Source organism: Melanerpes formicivorus, unplaced genomic scaffold (genome assembly GCF_026170545.1).
Source record: "Melanerpes formicivorus ecotype bairdi unplaced genomic scaffold, bMelFor1.0.p_v2 SCAF_22, whole genome shotgun sequence".
Classification (NCBI taxonomy): domain Eukaryota; kingdom Metazoa; phylum Chordata; class Aves; order Piciformes; family Picidae; genus Melanerpes; species Melanerpes formicivorus.
The window spans coordinates 9,574,686-9,593,393 of NW_027142374.1; the positions used below are offsets into that span (position 1 = coordinate 9,574,686).

Below are 18,708 nucleotides of genomic sequence, written 5' to 3' on the forward strand. Positions count from 1 at the left end.
ACTGTGTCCAGTTCTGGGCCCCTCAGTTTAAGAAGGACATCGAAACACTTGAACGTGTCCAGAGAAGGGCAACAAGGCTGGGGAGAGGCCTTGAACACAAGCCCTATGAGGAGAGGCTGAGGGAGCTGGGATTGTTTAGCCTGGAGAAGAGGAGGCTCAGGGGTGACCTCATTGCCCTCTACAACTACCTGAAAGGTGGTTGTAGCTGGGAAGGGGTTGGCCTCTTCTCCCAGGCAACCAGCACCAGAACAAGGGGACACAGTCTCAAGCTGCGCCAGGGGAGGTTTAGACTCGAGGTGAGGAGGAAGTTCTTCACCGAGCGAGTCATTCGTCATTGGAACGGGTTGCCCAGGGAGGTGGTTGAGTCATCGACCCTGGAGGCATTCAAGGGGAGATTGGATGTGGCACTCAGTGCCATGGTCTAGTCATGGGGTCTGTGTTGATAGGTTGGACTCGATGATCCTCGAGGTCCTTTCCAACCTAAGCGATACTGCGATACTGTAATGGCCGCTTCTTGACGAAGAGTTAAAGTACAGAAAAAATTCACTACATAAAACTTTTTCTCTCAACATTTTGTTTCCTTTATACAGAATTCTTTAAATTTTAATAAAAATTGAACCATTTATAAAGTCTTATTTATCTTAGCACCCTCTATTATGAAGCTAATTCCCATACTTAGTCAACCTGCTCACAAATAGCATGCAGTCAGCAGTTAATTTTATCACAGAAAGAAACAACTGAACAAAAAGCAGACAAATAAAAAGTCTTTAGGCAGAGTACATTTCAATAACTTCTAGTTCTGTGCTTCCACTTCTTTGCTGCTATGTTCTATTGGCATTGAACAGAAATCAATGGAACTTCTGTATGTAGTTGGTATTATTTGACAGCAGTCAAGCAGTTAAATGTAATAAAATAGCTTTCAGAAGTTAAACCCAGGAAAGCTTTAATTTAACAGGTTTTATTATACAGGAGCAGAAAACAGTCTCAATAAAAGACCACTCAAATAAGTCATTTTCATTCCTGCTGGAAGTATTACAAATGACATTTTACTGCAAAACAGCTAAGTTAATCTTCATTTCTAACCTAACTTTTCAGTATTTAGCTTGGCTTCTGCCATCAGGCTTTTGATAAAGCTTTTATCACTATTACAAAAACCTCAGACTGCAGTACACACTTTAAAGAATGAGCTATCAAAGCCTGCAAATCCTTTGTTCGCATCAGTGTTTCTCAATAACCTGTACCCACCTGGTATTTGTATTTTTTGTTTCGGAAATCCTAAGAGCTGTTAAAACCTAGACAGTAAACTAGCTAGCCAGACAGAGTTGAAGAACACATCTTCACTAGTATAAACTACTGAATTGATAAGGCTGCAATTATTCACTGGACTAATTAGATTAATTACAAATTACAATGCATTTATTATGCATTAATTATTAATGTTGTGAGTTATCTCTGTTTTTGCCCCAGTAAATTATGACAGACGTCTACAGCTGATTTTTCTTAAGCATGGCAATCAAAATACTTTTTAAAAAATGAAGAATGCACTTATTTCATCTCTGACATAAATAAAGGGTGTGTTATCAGTAACCCCAATAACGAAGTGCAACTGTAGCATAAAATTCTGGTGACAGAGCACAAAATGTACCCTTCCAACAGGGCTGGATGACCTTTAAAAGTCCCTTCCAACCCAAATCATTCTATGATAATGTGACTGTAGAAGGGTTCCAGAAAAATTAGTTTAATTGTAACACTGTTTAAGTTCAAGAAATCCTGAAAATATTTCAGACTCCATTCTAAACTGTCCAGCCTATCTACAATCATCTTTTGTTAGACAGTTCACACAGCTAACTGCCTAATCAAAAGCTAACTACCTCTTCAAAGCAGTGCTGTCCACTGGATAGAAGGAGCTTTAATCCTTCCTCCAAGAGTTTCCAAGTAGTGAAATTAGAAAGATGACATCAGAATTTTGTCATTCAAAATCTACTATACATAGAACCAGGACAGGCCCTCCCATTATTCTGTCTTTATTTAAAAACATTTAAAACACTGATGAAGAGCAAAATACAATGGCAATATACTGAGCAATACTGTGACAGCATGCAAAATCTTCTCACCGACCTGTCACTGATACTTCACAGTTTAGAAAAAAGCAATTCCACTACTTAAGAGGTAGTAAGATTGACTATGCTGTGTTTTCTAATTGGCATTTTCCCCTCTCCAGCATTCTTAGTGTGCCAGGCTAAAAAGTATGCATTTATTTATGACAGCTGCTTTTAAATTCTGACAAATTCAACATATTATTCACATTTAAATAATAAAAATATTACCATTTAGAAAAATATTAGGTTTAAAACTCATGCATTCCACTACTAAAACTATGAGTTCTGAAGAACTCACTAAAGAGGTAGGTGTAGGCAGGCATTCATACATTAAAAATAAAATAAATTCTTAGTCTTAATTCCATCACAGTTCCCACTTGATGTCACCACAGGCCTATAGCAAGCATTTACTAATACAAGTGGAATAAGGCATACCTTTGTGGAACTGCTTTCAGTAACTTTTGCTAGCTGCCAAAGGATTACATAATGAGTACACTGCAGTGCATGAATTACAATCTGAAATCAAAAGGCAAAAAATGCATTAGAAGACAAAGGCCAACAAAAGACAGAAGTTATTTATTGTTGTACCTAAGGAACATGGTTTGACTACAGACCTGTTCTGGCATGTCTCCATTTTCAATGCCGGTTTTCAACAATTTGTAGTTGCAGCCAAACAAGTCCCATCTTGATAGATCATGAGCACTGTAAGTATTAGAAATTAAGAAAATATGTAATTTAAGCAACATGCTTTCTGCATTTTCATGCTAACAACCACTAAAAGCTTAGCCTGTCTTTAAAATAAATACAGGAGAAATACCCCCTGCCCAACACCACAAAAAAATACCAAGCTAGAAAGATACAGAAGATTTCATGACAGAGTCAGTATGTCATGTTCTGCACAACTATCAATCATTCACACTAAAAAAGAAAGCCCTCCAATCATCAAATCACAAACAAACAAAAACAGCACCCCACATACCACACTGACAGACGGTTGCAGAAGCCTACTTACTTGTGAAAAGCTGTGATCCTCTTCAGTGTTGACAAGACTTGATATGCATCATCTTCATCAGGTTCCTCCCCCTATTTAATAAACATATCGTAAGATACCCAAAGCAACAAATGTCAAACAAACTAGGGAACTTCAGAAGGTTTAAACAAAACATAAAACACAACACTGAACCCCAAACCTCTCCCCCACTCCAACCAACAGCCAAGAGAGAACTGCGTAAAAATTATTTATTTATGATATTTGGAAGAGTTAAAGAGTTTGAGAGACAAGGTACCAGCTCATGTTTACAAATAGTAAGGAGAAATCACAAGGAGAAATTAGGGAGGGAGACAGGAAGGAGAAGATTAAAAAAACAAGAAGGAAAGAAGAAAGTCTAGGCTAGCAGAACAGAAAGTATTAAGCAGGTGCTTCAATTTTCTCTGAAGAATCCAGCAGAGGCCACTGTCAGACAATAGATACTGGACTAGATGGGCCACAGGTCAGCATCTCTATCTTGCTTTAATAACAGAAAAAAGGCTTTGAGAGAGGCAAGGGAAGTGTTTTCTTCAAATTCTCCCCACAAATTCTGACGTACATATGCTTTTGGAGAAAGGAGTAAGAAAAGGGTCTAAAATTTATCTATTTAAATACATAGGATAAATTATCTAAGGCAAAGAAACTCCTCTGTTCATCCAAGATGTTCAGGAGTTGCACAGTCTTATCAAAGTGCTATGGATTTCAAGACTTCCACCACAGTACTGCTATTTTCCCTCAAACCAACTGTCTGACATTGCATTTCCTTGCTTTACCTCTCATTCTTTCTTTTCCTTACAAAAGGGGAAATAAGTGGATTAATAGGCTCATTTCTTAATCAGTCCACATATGCGCCTAGGGTTTCCAACGTGAAATCCTAGTTCAAGCCAATAAGCAAGAACATGAGTAAAGCTTGGTTAAGTCTGCATCTCAGAAGTGTGCACAAGTCAGTCATCAAAACGAGACTTTCCATGCTCTGTATCAGAGCTGAGGAGGAGAAACAAGTTTTGTCTGAGTGTCAGAGATCCCACACAGTGAAGTTAAATACTGGTATGAGAAAATTCTCGCTCTTCAGGTCAGCAAGGTGTGGGAACAAAGTGATTTTTATGCTATTAACTGCACCTGTGTGTATTTAGGAAGGGAAATGTCTTCTAGAGATTACGATATTTAACAGCAGTAACATGCAATCAGAAGCAAGACCAGCAACGTTACTACATCTGGGGAGAATCCTAGTATCTCAAAAATTTGAGCTTCAAAACCTTAAGGTGAAAAGTTTACATAATTTAAAAGTTTATCTGAAACTTACCTCAAGTTCCCTAAAGACACTTGTCAAAAGAAGAATAAAAGCAAAGACTCTCTGTCCTATTATAAAAGAATAATCTGAGTTCACACAATCGCAGCAATGATAATGTTGTAGTATTGTGCCTGACTTAATGGTTCTGAAGGTCAGAAGGGAAATTCCCATCTCTAACTCACTGGCTTCCATAGGAAGGCAGAAAAACATACTGGAAACATTTACAGAAGTAGGAAAAGTTGATCTAGTATATTAAAATACCTCTTGCAGGAAGTCTTCAAGAAGTCGATTAAACTTGTCTGCCAATTCATCTATTAACTGACTTCTTGCAATGTCAACCCTGTTAAAGATTGTGAATTCTTCATTACAGAGAGCATGGTATGTTTTCGAACAGGCTTCCAAAACATCTATATCTGTGTGCTTCTCCACAATGTCCCGGATTTGTCGCAGTAACGCATCCAAATGCTACAAAAAAGATAAAGTGTGAAAAGACAAAAATAAAATAGTAATTTATAAGCATATATATACACACATATGCACACACAAATGTACACATTTTTAATGAACTATGAATTCTGTGTATTACTTTGGTAACTATGAAATGCAACAAAGAACACTTCCAGAAAGCAACTGAGTAAATTAAAAATCCATTTGGCAAAAGCTAAGTAGCAGCTTAGCTAAGGCTAAAGACTCAATGCATTTTTGAAGTCATTAAAATTTTGCAGTGCTCAGTATGGTTTTATCCAACACTTGAATTTGGAATGATAACTGAACAATAAAGGGTTATGATAAATAAAGTCTCAGAAAAAACCTCACACCTACAATGGTGACTGAAATTCTGGTGACTGAGCCTAAATTCTGGATTTTCGCCTTTTGTGTTAAGCGTTACCAAATGTTTCCTTACCTTTTCTAATCGCCCTGTTGTGTAAATTTCCAAATCAAAGTACTGTGGCAACTGCAGTAAGTTGGTGACTTTTTCTGCATCTACAGAATACTGTAAAATTTACAAGGAAAAAGGTGAAAAGGTATTGTACAACACAATTCATTATAGGGATATCAAATATTAATAAAGATAAGTAAGGGGGGAAAAAAAGGAAAACTTGTCCAAGCCAAGCAGTTAATCAGAGAAACCAGTTCACATTTCAACCACAGTCCATCAGCAAGCAACGGAATTAAGCCTACCTTTGCTAGCAACTGAGGAAGTGCCACTGCAAAAAGTTCAGTAATTTTTGTCCTGTCATCCAGCTGGGTTTTCTTCTCTTTCGCTGTCAGCACCTAAAATAATGGGATTGTGAGGGTTTTGTAACTGAAAATTCTGGAACAAAGTTTCATTAAAAATAATTAAATGACAATTAGGTACCATCTAGTACCCCTGTAAAATATGTATGATTAAAAAAAAAAAAACAAAAAAACCAAACAGGGAAAAAAAGCAGCCAATTAAAAAAAAAACCCTGCACTTGAAAAATGCAATTAGAAGTTACACCTAACAGTATCTTGAAAACAGAAGTGACCATCTAGAACAAAAGGCGTACCTTGCCCGAAACAAAATACCATGATCAGTAAATGCTTTTCTTGACAGTGGAAGAGCAGAAAACCTTTCAGCTTCCTTCAAGTTTTTAATGCTATTTATTCAATTCATATTTCAATCTGATCTACATACAAAGATTTCTATCTGTACTTAATAGCTTCTTACCAAAAGCTTCCTCAGTCTTGAAAGCAGTTCTTTCCAATTCACGTACCAATAAAACAGAGCTGCCTAACCTCTACATAGTTACAGAAAAGCCAATTGATGGAATGTCTACCTTCCAAAGAGACTACAAAGTATACTCCCTTCCCTACTTTTGCTATTTCAAATGAAAAATAGTCTTAGTTTTCCCAAACAATGATTTTTATTCTCCTTTACAGCCAATACTTCTTTCAAAACCAGTTTATAATGAAAATAAATGCATAGTTCAAATGGTTTTAAGCATGTGCCAAGGTGTTGAGAAGGTGAATTAGCCAGGGTGGTCAGATACTGGAGGCTGTAGGGGCTGAAACTGAGTTTTCAAATTCAGTCCCTTCATCAGAAAAAGTCTACAAGCTTCTCCATCTTCCCCCACTGTCCCCCACATAGCCACTCCTACACATATCTACACAAGTCACTTTTTGCTTCCTACCCTTTTCCCTGTTCCTCTTCCCACAGGAGGATGACATTCAGCTGCTTGCCGAATAGTACAAAGCATTATTTCAATCAGTGCACTTTCCTGTCTGTCTGTTAAAGCTGAAATGTAAGAAACAAACAGGTGTTAATATACAGCTTGTTGCCTTTTCTTTCATTTTCTACACATATTAGTACCTAAAGATCAAAACATGTATTAAAAAAAAAAAAATAAGAGAGGAGGGGGGCATTTACAGCAATAGTCCATACCTAGGTGTGTAAAGAAGGGGTGGCACAGGGAATAAAGAAGATAAGAACCTTATAAAATATCTCAAGAAAACAAGCTAATATCACTGCATGAGTCACAGGACAGGATGAAACAAGTACCAAGCTTTATAATCATTTTAGCTCCTTTTCATTTTTCAGAGGTCCATTTACTAGGAACAATGAATTACAGAACTATGCCAGGGGCTTTGTTTGGTCTCACTGTCATTACAGAAATTACTGTATTTTTCCATAGGGTAGTTTTAACACTCAACGAATGAAGTAGTTTCACAAGAAACTCAAGTTTCTAATGCCAGCAGTGCAACCTGAACATGTTAAACAATAGGGAAACTGGACATTGCATAATTATTCCCTCTCGCCACCATTGTTCTGTATCTCGCTTCCAGACCAGAAGTGATCTCTTCCTACTGCTCTTCACATTCTGTAAGTAGTATCAGTGATTTATTATAGTCATGCAAAAATAGAGAATGTATGGGGACTCTAAATTAAGACTAACAAACACTGCATAGCAATATAAAGAAATGCCTGTGAAAATCTCTTACGTTCTTCTCCATTAAGAGGCTCCTCCAACAGAAGACTGTTCATACATTCCCAGTCCTTCAAAAGGTCTGTTGCACAGTCCCACATACTGTCCACAAGATAAGCAGCATGTTCATGCAACTAAAAAGAGAACAGATTAAGTATTTTTCTTTACTGGTAACAAAATTCATTACAGACCTTGCTATAATACAGGGTATTTTTCCTGCTTGACTCTTGTCTGTGGTGAAAACCAGAAAATGTTTTGCACCCTTTGGTTCAACCAAAGCCTCTCTTCCCCAGTCAAGTTAAGAATATGTCACAGGATCTTCAGAACTTGGGGGATAGCTGTTGGAGGGATGGTTGTGGGGTTTGGGGGATTAACGCCACCCCTCCAACCCCCATATAAAGCACTTAAATCACAATTTCTTTCCACCTACATATTAGCATGAGGAATGCCAGAAGAGCATTTGCCAGAGCTAACAGCCACTCTCAACACTGTGTACTGGGCAGATCCTTCAAATAAACACAACACAGTCTTTCAACCAAGGATATCCCTGAAACTCAACTTACCTCACTTTCCAAAAAGAAGAATACTAACGTCTTTACAAGATTAGCATTCGGACTTTGTCTTCCCCTTCTTTTAAGTATTCCATCATCTTCAGGATCTCTGCGGCTGAAAAGTCTAAAAGGGGAAATTATTTCAGGATCAGTTTCTTCTTTGTTACCTTTGCCACAGTAAATTAATATCAAGATATTGGGGTTTTTTTACAGATACACACTTAATACCTTGCTGCTTTGCTCCACATTTTGTTTTGAAAGGAAGTAATTTGGAACAAGCGTAACTTGAATAACTTCCTATGTGCTGAGCTGTCTCCAGTTGAACGTGTAATTATAATACTTTACAAACATCACTGATAATCGCTTGTGCTTAAGTTAGGTTCCATGCTCCTCAAGCAGCAAAATAGTACTGGAAAAAGGTCTAAAACACGATGGAAACATTTTGTTCCTCTTAACACCTGATGTGTTTTGAAACTTTTTTTTTTTTTAAAAACAGACTAGTTAGATAACCCAACAACCCAACCTGGGGGGCAGGGGGATGAACTGCAAATGTGAGAAACCTCAGTAGGATGCAAGCACAAGTTTTAGGTATGAAACCATGAGTACTTTAAGATATTTCAAAGAACACAGTAGGGACAGAAAAGGAGAAGAACAAAGAAATGTTGTTGTTATATTCCCTGTAGGCACAAGCTTTCGAAGTACAGCCTTCAAAATTACTACCCCCCATTCAGAAAAATGACAACAAAATCTATAGTAGCATTACATTTTCTGTGTTACTACTTAAGGCCACTTCATTATTCAGATTTTCCTTCTCTTAATTAAAACTAATAAGAATCGTAATACTAATGCACACTAACACCTTCAGGAACAATTCTATCTTACTTTTTATAAAGAAATTCCCCTGCGGCAACTGCTACTGGCCGATGAGCTGAATAAACCAGATGGTAGACATTTTCACAGTCTTCTGCAGTCAGAACTTCTTCACTACTCCTAGGGGTGGAGATGGGGAGGAGGGGAAAAAAAACAACCAAATCACTACAGTGGACTCAAAGCAAGAAATCCAACATGGGAAGTGATAATGAAGGAGAACATGAATGTTTTCCTTCAATTTATCATAATAAACCCCCAAATAAGATAGTTCAGTTATAAAGTATTCCCAAATAAAATTACTGGTTAAGATATAACCATTCGGTGTAAGATTATGTTGTAAAGTTCAACCACTTCATAACGCTCAGTACATTTTCTATTTCTTCAAATATTCCATGATAGTTTCAAATTAGGGAGCGTGATGTCTACGTTTCTAAACTTTACACCTAACTTAACTGCAACAGCTAAGCAACAGCACTACTCTAGCCAGATTACCATTGAAATCCCACTTTGTTTGAGTGTAACATATATAGACATTTCTCCAGACTTTCAATTACCTGATTTTTATCCAGCTGCTTTCCTCACCCACAGGGATGTGAAACACTTAATAATTTTTAATATTTGTTGTAGGTCAGATAAAGAGATACACATGTACTTACTGTAAAACAAGAGTGAGTAATTTTATTGCTTGGACTGCAACATCATATTCTTTGTCAAGAGTCATAGACACAATTCTATCCTAAGAAGACAAAAGAAAAGTATTTTCAAAGAGGGGAAAGTGTGATACAACTTTTCAAATAAATGCACTTAAAAATATGAAGTTATACTAACCTTGAAACGGCTGGTGAAGAGTTCCAATTTGGAATTAAGCTCTTTATTGTAGTAAAGCCCTTGCAAAGCAGTTAGGCATTTGAGTCTCACTTCCCCTTGCTAAAATAAAATTAAGTACTGGATTAAAAGTATAGGATACAGATGCAATTTCAAATTATACAAGTTTCTTTTGCAGTCTAAATTAAAGACAAATATACTATCAATAATCATGTTTATGACTTACGAATATACCCTTGTTTGCAACAAGTCGATAAAAAAACACCCCACAACCCAATGTCTTACTGTAGTTAGTATCTTTAAGTGAAAATACCCTTGTTCTGTTCTTTAAAAATGTAATCTAAATGATCAAGTTATTTCTAAGTAGAACTGTTTAAAATCAGCATCATCTACATTGTTAGTCATCTCTTGTTAGATCAGAATTACCAAGTATCTGCAGAGAGAAATATGGCTCCTAAAGAACAAGATTTAAGTTTTTTAAGGTACACACAAATACTTTTCAAAAATCCAGAACAACTGAGTTCAGTTTCTTATCACCCCACTGCCAGAGGTTGTTTTTTCATACCAAACCCATGACAGCTTAGCATGAGTGAGCATCCCTCGTTCATCAAATTCAATAGCTTCAAGTCTCCTATGCAGGAACTGAGACTGTGTGCTGACTCAACAATGAATCAAGAATTATTTGTAAACTGTATCTTTTGACTACTCCAAGCAGAGAATAATCTCTATCTGGTAGCTGGTAAAGTAACAGCTTGATGCACTCATCAGCACAAAAGGGGACTTTTCCTATGCTTTTTACAGCTAGCTGAGTATGCTAAAAAGTTTCTTAACAAAACAGGATATGGGAAGCCATATGACTGGATTAGTCCACATGAAAAGCATTAATTTTAAATAGTTAAGTATTATAAGGTAGACGTTTGTATAAGCAATAAATAAATAGATTAAGCCCTTTCCTTACAAGTAACAGCTTATTACAAGCCCATATATAAACACACTTTCTAAAACCATTCAGAAGACTCAAGTTTATTATATATAGACACACACACATATGTATTTTGAAATTAATTATAAGTACTGCAGTGCCTGATTAAAACAGTTAAGAGATCAGAACCTAGAGTCCAGCAAGATCAACAACCAAAAACCTGGCTTTATGCTTCATGACTCTGTTCATTTGCCTCAATGTAACTTACCTTGTCATGCATAGTCCACCCTACATATTTTAAATAGCTGTCATTGAGAAAGGCGTCGCTGTACATCTTCATCCATATTCCAATCTCTTCAATACAGATGGCTCTTATTTCAGCAATTGCATCTCTGTGGAGTGGGGCAAGAGGATTAAACAGATGAATAAGTAGAAACACCTTGTACCAGCTTCCAAAATAAATTAATGAAGCTACAAATTATTTACTAGGATAAACTTACCGGTATCTATGCACAAAAACACCTTTAAATATTGCATTCATCATGTTTTCTATTTCATCTTGGTTTTCCTGAAGCTGAAAGAATGAACAGAGTACAGAAAGTGAGCAGCAGTTTTACAGTCTGATTGGATGGTGCTGATGGTAGAATTAAGGGAATATGGAACTGAAAAGTAATAGAAGGAAGAAATCCAGACAGTAACAACACAAGAGTACAACATGTAAATGAGTGGAAATGCGCTACAGCTTTAAAACACAGAAAATTGTATTTGCTTTGAAAGTGCACGAGTGCCAGTTAAAATATTTCAAAGTAAATATTGTCAGCAAACAAGCACAGGTCAAAACATTAAAACAAAAAGCCAACAAAAACAGTCCATCACTGAAGTGAATTTTAGTACTGGATAAGTCTGTTATAAATTAAACAAAACCTAAAATTGGAGCTACTTGCATTTAGTATTAAGAAAACTAGAATATCAAAACTTAAATGAGAACAGCTGGTACGAAATCCTAAAAGCCAATACCTTAGTCTACTTGAGATTGGGAAAGGCTCAATTCTCACAGCAATGCTTTTTCAGTGTATCTACATATTACTTACACTAGGTCTGGTCCTGCATGCACCTTACACATCTACATTTAATGAGTGTTTAAGGCATCAGTCTCAAACTGTAAGATTTTTGTGAGATGAACAGAAGACAAAGCTGTTAATGTGGATGTGTAAAGTAAAAAAGTTAACAGGAAACAGCACAGAAGCTGAAAGTAAAGGTGAGACGCAGCATTTAATCATAAGGTTATTTGCTAATGTCTAAAGAACAAACCAAAACCAAACCTTCAAAATAAAACATCTGTTCCCAAAAAAAATCCTGAAACATAAACCTGACTGAATTAGGGTTTTCAACAAGACAGCAGTGTCAGCAACGAATCAGCAAATTGCATTTTCAATGTAGATAGTGTTTTCTGTAGAAGAAAAAGTACCTTATCTGCATCCTTTAAAGACACTTTCTGCTGAGATCAGTAATGACATCATAAAAGCAGTATTTTGGCCCAGGATCCTGGGGTTCAGAGGTCATATGGTAATTTTTGTTACATATTTAAACTTAGTTTAGGAAACTAAAGGAATTGCTGATTGCAGTCTCATTTGCTAGCTTTACTAAGATGGCACTACCTGAAAATTTTTGAATCTATGTTTACCTCTTTTTACAGAAATGCAGATAGTAAGAAGCACCTTTCAAAGTTTTTCAAATCTTAAATATCAACAACTTAAAGAATCCAAGAGATGGAGTAGTAACTACATTTACAAAACAACAAATTACAGACAATCAAAAACTGTCATTTATCAACACTCATCCTGCTCACACCAGCTGTAGGCAGTTGCACTAACCTCCTTCCTTTTCTGTAGTAAGAGCTCCAGCCTGTCATTAGCCCGTTTCCCAATGATTTTATTTCGTTCTGCTTCATACTGCCGTTGTGTATTGTCCATGTTAATACTAAGATTTAATGCCACATTCACTAAAGCAGTCATCAGCTTCATGGCTACAATGAACATGACAGGAACAAAAAATATTTAACAGGTTACCTGACCTAAGGAAAACAATTAACAAAAGAGAGTTACAGACAGAGCCCAGGAAACTTTAAAAGGATTCCATTATTAGAATCATATAGTAGATGGGCATTGCAAACTGAAAGTCAAACATAGAGTAAGTTTCATTCTTCAAAAGGAAATGTCCTAGACAATGCCACCACACTGCACTATTCTTTGCTCCTCAATTTAGTTTTGCTGAGGAGTCGTTTTCTTTCAATACCCTTTATTTACAGAGGCAGAGAAATTACAGTAGTCAATTAGAAGCCAGAGAACTGACCAAAATGTAAGATACACTTGGTTGGATTCATTGGTGTGCATTTATTTCTGAATCAGCCCTTTTTAAAAGGGTGGAAATATGCCTATTCCAGAAACCAGGAGATGGTCAACAGCATACTTACTTTTGTTAGGAACTTTTCTAACAAGACATGAAAGGGCTTGCATTGGCAGAGCAATTTACTAAGCATGTATCATTAGCATAAAGTTCATAACTAAGGCATAGACATGCCAATAAATCAAAATATCATCGCACACTGATCTCTAAGTGTAGCAAGATGAACAGAACAAGTCTGAGCTAATCGTAGAATCACAGAATGGTAGGGGTTGGAAGGGCCATCTGAAGATCATGTCCAAGATCGCCTGTAGAAGCCAAAGCTACTGCAAATATCCGTAACTATGGATACAAGTATTTTGTAGGCTGCTTCTATCCCATCTAAAACAATCTTCAAGAATACAAATTATAGTCTCATATGAAATGACAAAGAAATTACAAAAACAATCAAGAATCTATTACTGATATGAATAAATAAACACATATGGATTAATAATTGTATGTGAGAGAAATTAACATGCCACAGCACAACTTTTGCAACTTACATTCAGGCACAACTGAAACACAATAGTTACAGCTTGGGTTTTTAAGAACTAAAATTTGTGTTGGTCATATGGTACAACAGTCAAATTGATGACACAGCAGAACTGGTATATTACCCTGAAATAAAAAGGTTTGTTCCTCTTTCTGCAATGAATGCCTTGGCATTTTAGACAAAAACTGTTATCAAATGAAAAATGAAATGAGTGGAATGTCTGGCATCAAGAAGTTGAATCAGAACAATTCTTCCCTGTGCAGTGTAAAACTTAAACATGGAAGCAATACACAAACATAATTCACTGACCTGCCAGTGTGCTAGTGTGCCGAAATGCTCTGACTTGAGAGTCTGACAGCCCCGTAAGCAGTGAAATGACAGTATCCATCATATACTCATCATATATGATGCTATATTGACATTGTCGGACGAGTACTCCAATGAATTCACAAAAGCTGGATTTGAACTTTTTCCACTGAGGACCAGCCATAGTTAGCGGATAATCTCCACTATCCTATTTTTAAAAATATAAATAAAAAATAAATAAACCCAGAAAACTCTTTCAAACATCTTAGAAGTTATTTTATTAAATGAAGATTAAGAAGAGAGAAGTACAACTTTGAAATAAAAATGTGATACACATGTATCTACTTTGCAGCTTGGGCTTGTTATGGCAGAGGCAACATTCTAGAAGTCCTACTATAAAACCTGCATAATTGCATATATTGAAATAACCACTATTCTCTGCTTTTTGCCTACTCCCTTCAACAAAAGAGTCACAGGTTGTTTCTTTTTATTTTTTCCTTCAAAAAAATTTCATACTCCTTACAAATCTGCTTCAGGTTACACTAGAACTAGGACATGAAGAGTTAGGTGACGTGTTTAGGAACACTCAGTTCATGAACATAAAATTCACAGAGTGGAAATTCCTGAAGTCATAAAATGACCTACTACAACTCCTTGGCTATAACAAATGTGTGTTCTTCTCCTGATTTGAGAACCTTTACAAGTAATGGTAAAGTGAAGGTGGAGAGGGTGGAAGAGAAACCAAATAACTAAATAAGTAGGTAAATAAATAAATAAATATTTGTATCAGTGCTTCTGTGATCAGCTTCTTTAAGAGGATAACCAACATTACAAGCTGAAAATCAAAGCATCCATGAAAAGGGCTTAGAAATCCCTTAGTGGTACAAGAGAAAATGAGCAAAACCTAACACTTAAAAAACCATCCCTTTACAAACAGTCCCAGCTTCACATATTGCATAAAATATTGCCTTATAGTAAACAACTACATTTATGCACTGAGATATTTCTAAGGAATACTGAAATCCTTTTAAATAAAAGCAAATAACATTTTCCTTCTCTGTAAAGTTGACAATGTTTTTCAATTTTTACATTGGGGGAGAGGAATTATTTCCCTATTAGGTATTTTTTGAGGGAAGATTAAAAAGATACTTTTACAGTCTTGGTACTTTTACAGTCTTTGACATACAGGGTAAAAGGAGTACCACTCAAAAATAAACTCACAAATATCCTACACCAAAAATCCCAATGTGTCCAAAAAAGTTACAACCCCCATTAATGGCAAACCATTGCTCTTCAACTGGAGAATAATCAAATTCAAATCCCCTTGATTGTAGATTAATGAATGCACAGAAATAAATTTAGCAACCATTCTAAAAGTTAAAAGTCATCTTAAAGAGTGCACAGCAGGAACTACGAGGAACCCCACAAGGACCCACACTAGCAGAGTTCCCACTGTTCACAAACTGAAAGTCATACTGATTTCTTAAACCATTGGTAAGTTATACAGAGCTTTGCTTCCTAGTCTTACAAGTTCAAGAGTACAAGATTTTCATTCATAGAAGTCCTGTCATTTTTGCAGCTGACCTTACCCTTGAAAGAGACCTGTAGCAACATGATCCAGTAAGATTAGGACGGGTACAACCAAAAAAAGATGAGTATCAATACATTATCAGCACTTCATTAAATTACCTCATCAAACTCTTCAGTCATTTTTCGGATTATTTCAGAATTCTGCATATGTCGGAACATCTCTGCTGTAACAACCCCTACAATTGAAATGTTAGAATATTAGAACACTTAATATGAAAACAGATTAGATACCTCCTGCTACAACGCAGAAATTATCCATCTGAAGTTAACCTACAGGTGATACATGAATTTTTCAGAAGCTACAGGTTTTTTCATTTGAGCATGTAACAAGTGCTTAGTACCAATAGCTTCTGCACACATAGACACTTCCCACTGTTCTTCTTTTCTTTTTTTAAAGTGAGTTTGTGCACATGCACACATGCATCTAGAATTTACTCATCAACTAGTCAAATGATGCTTGTGCCAGACCTCTTTCCTAAGCTGAGAGTGACCTTTTAGGACTCTCTATTCGTAATGATGTAGAACAATTTTGAAGAGTTCTACTGCTATTTATTATCTTCTGCACTGTAATAAACACACTGTGATTTCACACATTTTCTGTCTTAGCCTGAAATTGTTTGAGCGTAAACAGTGATATTTAAACCAAACGTATCTCCTAAAGTTTACTGCAACTATGCTGGCAAAAATTCATGACAAGGATCAGCTCAGAAAGCATTAGAAGATCCTGTAGATTTATCTGGTAACAATAATCAAAAGGTCACCGCTCTTAAAAGGCTAGATACCCTCCCTCTGAGAAATGCTGTTAGTTTTCTGGAGATTTATGCACATTATATGCTTATGGGGACAGAGAAACACTTCAAGACAACAATTTACATCCCATCCTACTCTGCCAAGAACAGTGACACTGCAGGGTAAGTTACCTTCTCTTCATAAGGAGGCGAGGGTAAAAAGAATGGAGGTCATGGAAACAAGGTAAATAAAATCTGGAAATACTATCTTACTGTAGACAGGCTACTAAGAAGCTGTCCATACTGAACTTTTAAATCAAGCATCTCTATAAACACTATGAAACAACTTAAAACACTCAATGGTAAGAAGCAGATAAATACAAACTAGAATTCCAAGACTGAACAAACTATCAATGTTTAAAAGAGTTTTCTGAAATAATAGCAGAAGCAGAGGAAGATCAAGTGTTAAATACCAGTACTGCAGTCTCTGGTGTAAATACAAAAGGGTATTTTTTAAATATAGCATAGTATTTCTAGACCTGTTCACCTTCAGAAATACCAGCTCAACTACAGAACCTAACAATGTAAACCAGCTACAGGGATGAAGCTGTTCTACAGTGTATGTAGTGTAAAAGCAAAGCAGAAGAATTATATTGTGACATTACTTAAACAGATGAGTAAACATTTCAGTATATTACCTTTGCAGCCTGAACACTGAATAAAGAAGTTAATGAGATCAAGAAGTGCTATATCTCTGTCATGTTTGTATGACTCTATCCAGTCATCCACCACAGACTGAAAAGAAACAAATATAAAAGTGCTTTTATTGAACACGGTCAATGTTATTTAAGTGCTTTCCAGTAAGTGATTCTTGTTTCTTCCATAAAATACTTTAACTCTGTGAGTGTGATTAATACAGGACAAAATGTTTGAATGATCCTTTACTGCCATAAATGCAGTTTTTAAGAAAACAGTTCAAGTTTATTCCATAAATATACACAAGTATAAAGCTGACACCTAAATAAAGCACAGGAATACCACACAGTCCTACAGTAACTTCTTTTTCATTGAGGAAGAATGCAGAAATAGTTGGTATGTTTTAGAGAAGCAGGCAACAGGCATTCTCTTTTTTCCCCTCTTCCAAAGAAGTGTCACCTCTCTAAATGCACTATTTAGGTGTTCAGTTCAAACAGCTGTAACTTCCAATACTCTTTCAAAATGTTGTCTTTTTGATCAACTGTGCTACCCACACAAACCATAACAGAATGAACAACACTGCCCTACACTGCATGGACATTTATTACTCTGTATTCTCTGAAACAAATAGGAACAAGAGAATCACAGAATCATAGAACTGTCAGGGTTGGAAGTGACCTCAAGGATGATTTAGTTCCACCCCCCTGCCATGGGCAGGGACACTTTCCACAAGAGTATTTTACTAAAAATCTCAAAAGGAAGCAAATTAATAGAAAGCCTGTGATAACATTTGCAAGGACACAGAATTTACATGCAATTATGTTGCAAACATCCATATGTGTAGTACAAACTGTCTACTGCAAACATCATAAAAACATACATCATGAAATTCATTAACACAGGCACAAGAGACTCTTATTATGGTAACAGCCTGCTCTAAAATTTAGAGTCATTCTAAATAAATTAGATGACGGAATAGCATCTCCATTGCTTCTTGTCTGTATGTTCAAGTGCTTACTTTCACAGGCAAGGACAAACCAAAGGTGCTGCCACACAGAAAACTTGCTCAACAGAGATATAGATAAATGCCTCCTCTTAAAATTTAAAACTCTCTATGTTATAATACACAACCTTCATCAGCAAGACAAAAAGAATGAAAAACTCCAAGTGAAACTGTCAGTCTTCCCAGTATGAGCAGAACTCCCAAACTAGTACTCATTTGATTGATCTGTGGGGAAGGAGGAAATAATCTAGGAAACATCTAAAAGGTCACTGTGCAAGAAGATAATGCCAGGAAAAAGAGAAGTATTTCAGCAGGGCATCCTTTTCTCCACAATTTATTTTAAATAACCTCTAGCAAAACAGTAGTTTCTCCAACATTTCTTCTCAGTGGATGAAACATCTGTTTTTGCCAGAGAACAGACACTAAACTCAGAAGAAAATATGAAACAGAATTTAATATAAAATAAAAATTATTGAAGTTTTTTCAGGTAAGCAAGTGCTGAGGGCCACTGAGAACTTTTTAAACATAGTGCTGAAGTGGATTTTATTTTCTAAGTAATCTGATAATTCTTTTCTCCCTGAATCTGACAAAATATATTGAATAAGATTCCCTGTATTAACCAAGTATCAATTTTTCCAACTTGGGGTATGCAGGCCTGGCAAACATCTGCTTTTCTCTTGAAGAGCAAAAGGTTTCTTGACTATATAGTTTCTAAAAGTTAACATGGCATTTAGATACCATCACTGACAACTGGCTGAAAATGTAGCACACAGAGCATGTTAAGAGAAGTATAGCTTTGCTACTCACTTTGAAATCTAGCAGAAAAACACAAATTACAGAAGTACCAGATTTCTCTGTGCAAATACATCAAAGTAGTCTGTTCTTTTTTTCAAGTCTGAACTAAATTTCTGCCA

The 18,708-nt window shown here is 36.2% G+C and overlaps 1 protein-coding gene across 8 annotated transcripts in view; it reads right to left on the reverse strand.

The window, feature by feature from the left end:
- STAG2 (STAG2 cohesin complex component) overlaps nt 1-18,708 on the reverse strand; it is a 74,291-nt gene that overhangs the window by 16,128 nt on the left and 39,455 nt on the right. For all 8 annotated transcript variants that reach the window (XM_068152097.1, XM_068152089.1, XM_068152093.1 and 5 more), the window contains exons 5-22: nt 16,794-16,890; nt 15,467-15,543; nt 13,781-13,985; nt 12,408-12,559; nt 11,034-11,107; nt 10,802-10,925; nt 9,615-9,713; nt 9,443-9,522; nt 8,799-8,906; nt 7,929-8,040; nt 7,382-7,499; nt 6,574-6,677; nt 5,600-5,692; nt 5,322-5,411; nt 4,679-4,882; nt 3,112-3,182; nt 2,714-2,801; nt 2,535-2,615 (exon numbers count right to left, since the gene is read on the reverse strand). In XM_068152097.1, coding sequence (XP_068008198.1) covers nt 2,535-2,615; nt 2,714-2,801; nt 3,112-3,182; nt 4,679-4,882; nt 5,322-5,411; nt 5,600-5,692; nt 6,574-6,677; nt 7,382-7,499; nt 7,929-8,040; nt 8,799-8,906; nt 9,443-9,522; nt 9,615-9,713; nt 10,802-10,925; nt 11,034-11,107; nt 12,408-12,559; nt 13,781-13,985; nt 15,467-15,543; nt 16,794-16,890 — 1,977 coding nt within the window. The remainder of the gene's footprint in view (nt 1-2,534; nt 2,616-2,713; nt 2,802-3,111; nt 3,183-4,678; nt 4,883-5,321; nt 5,412-5,599; nt 5,693-6,573; nt 6,678-7,381; nt 7,500-7,928; nt 8,041-8,798; nt 8,907-9,442; nt 9,523-9,614; nt 9,714-10,801; nt 10,926-11,033; nt 11,108-12,407; nt 12,560-13,780; nt 13,986-15,466; nt 15,544-16,793; nt 16,891-18,708) is intronic.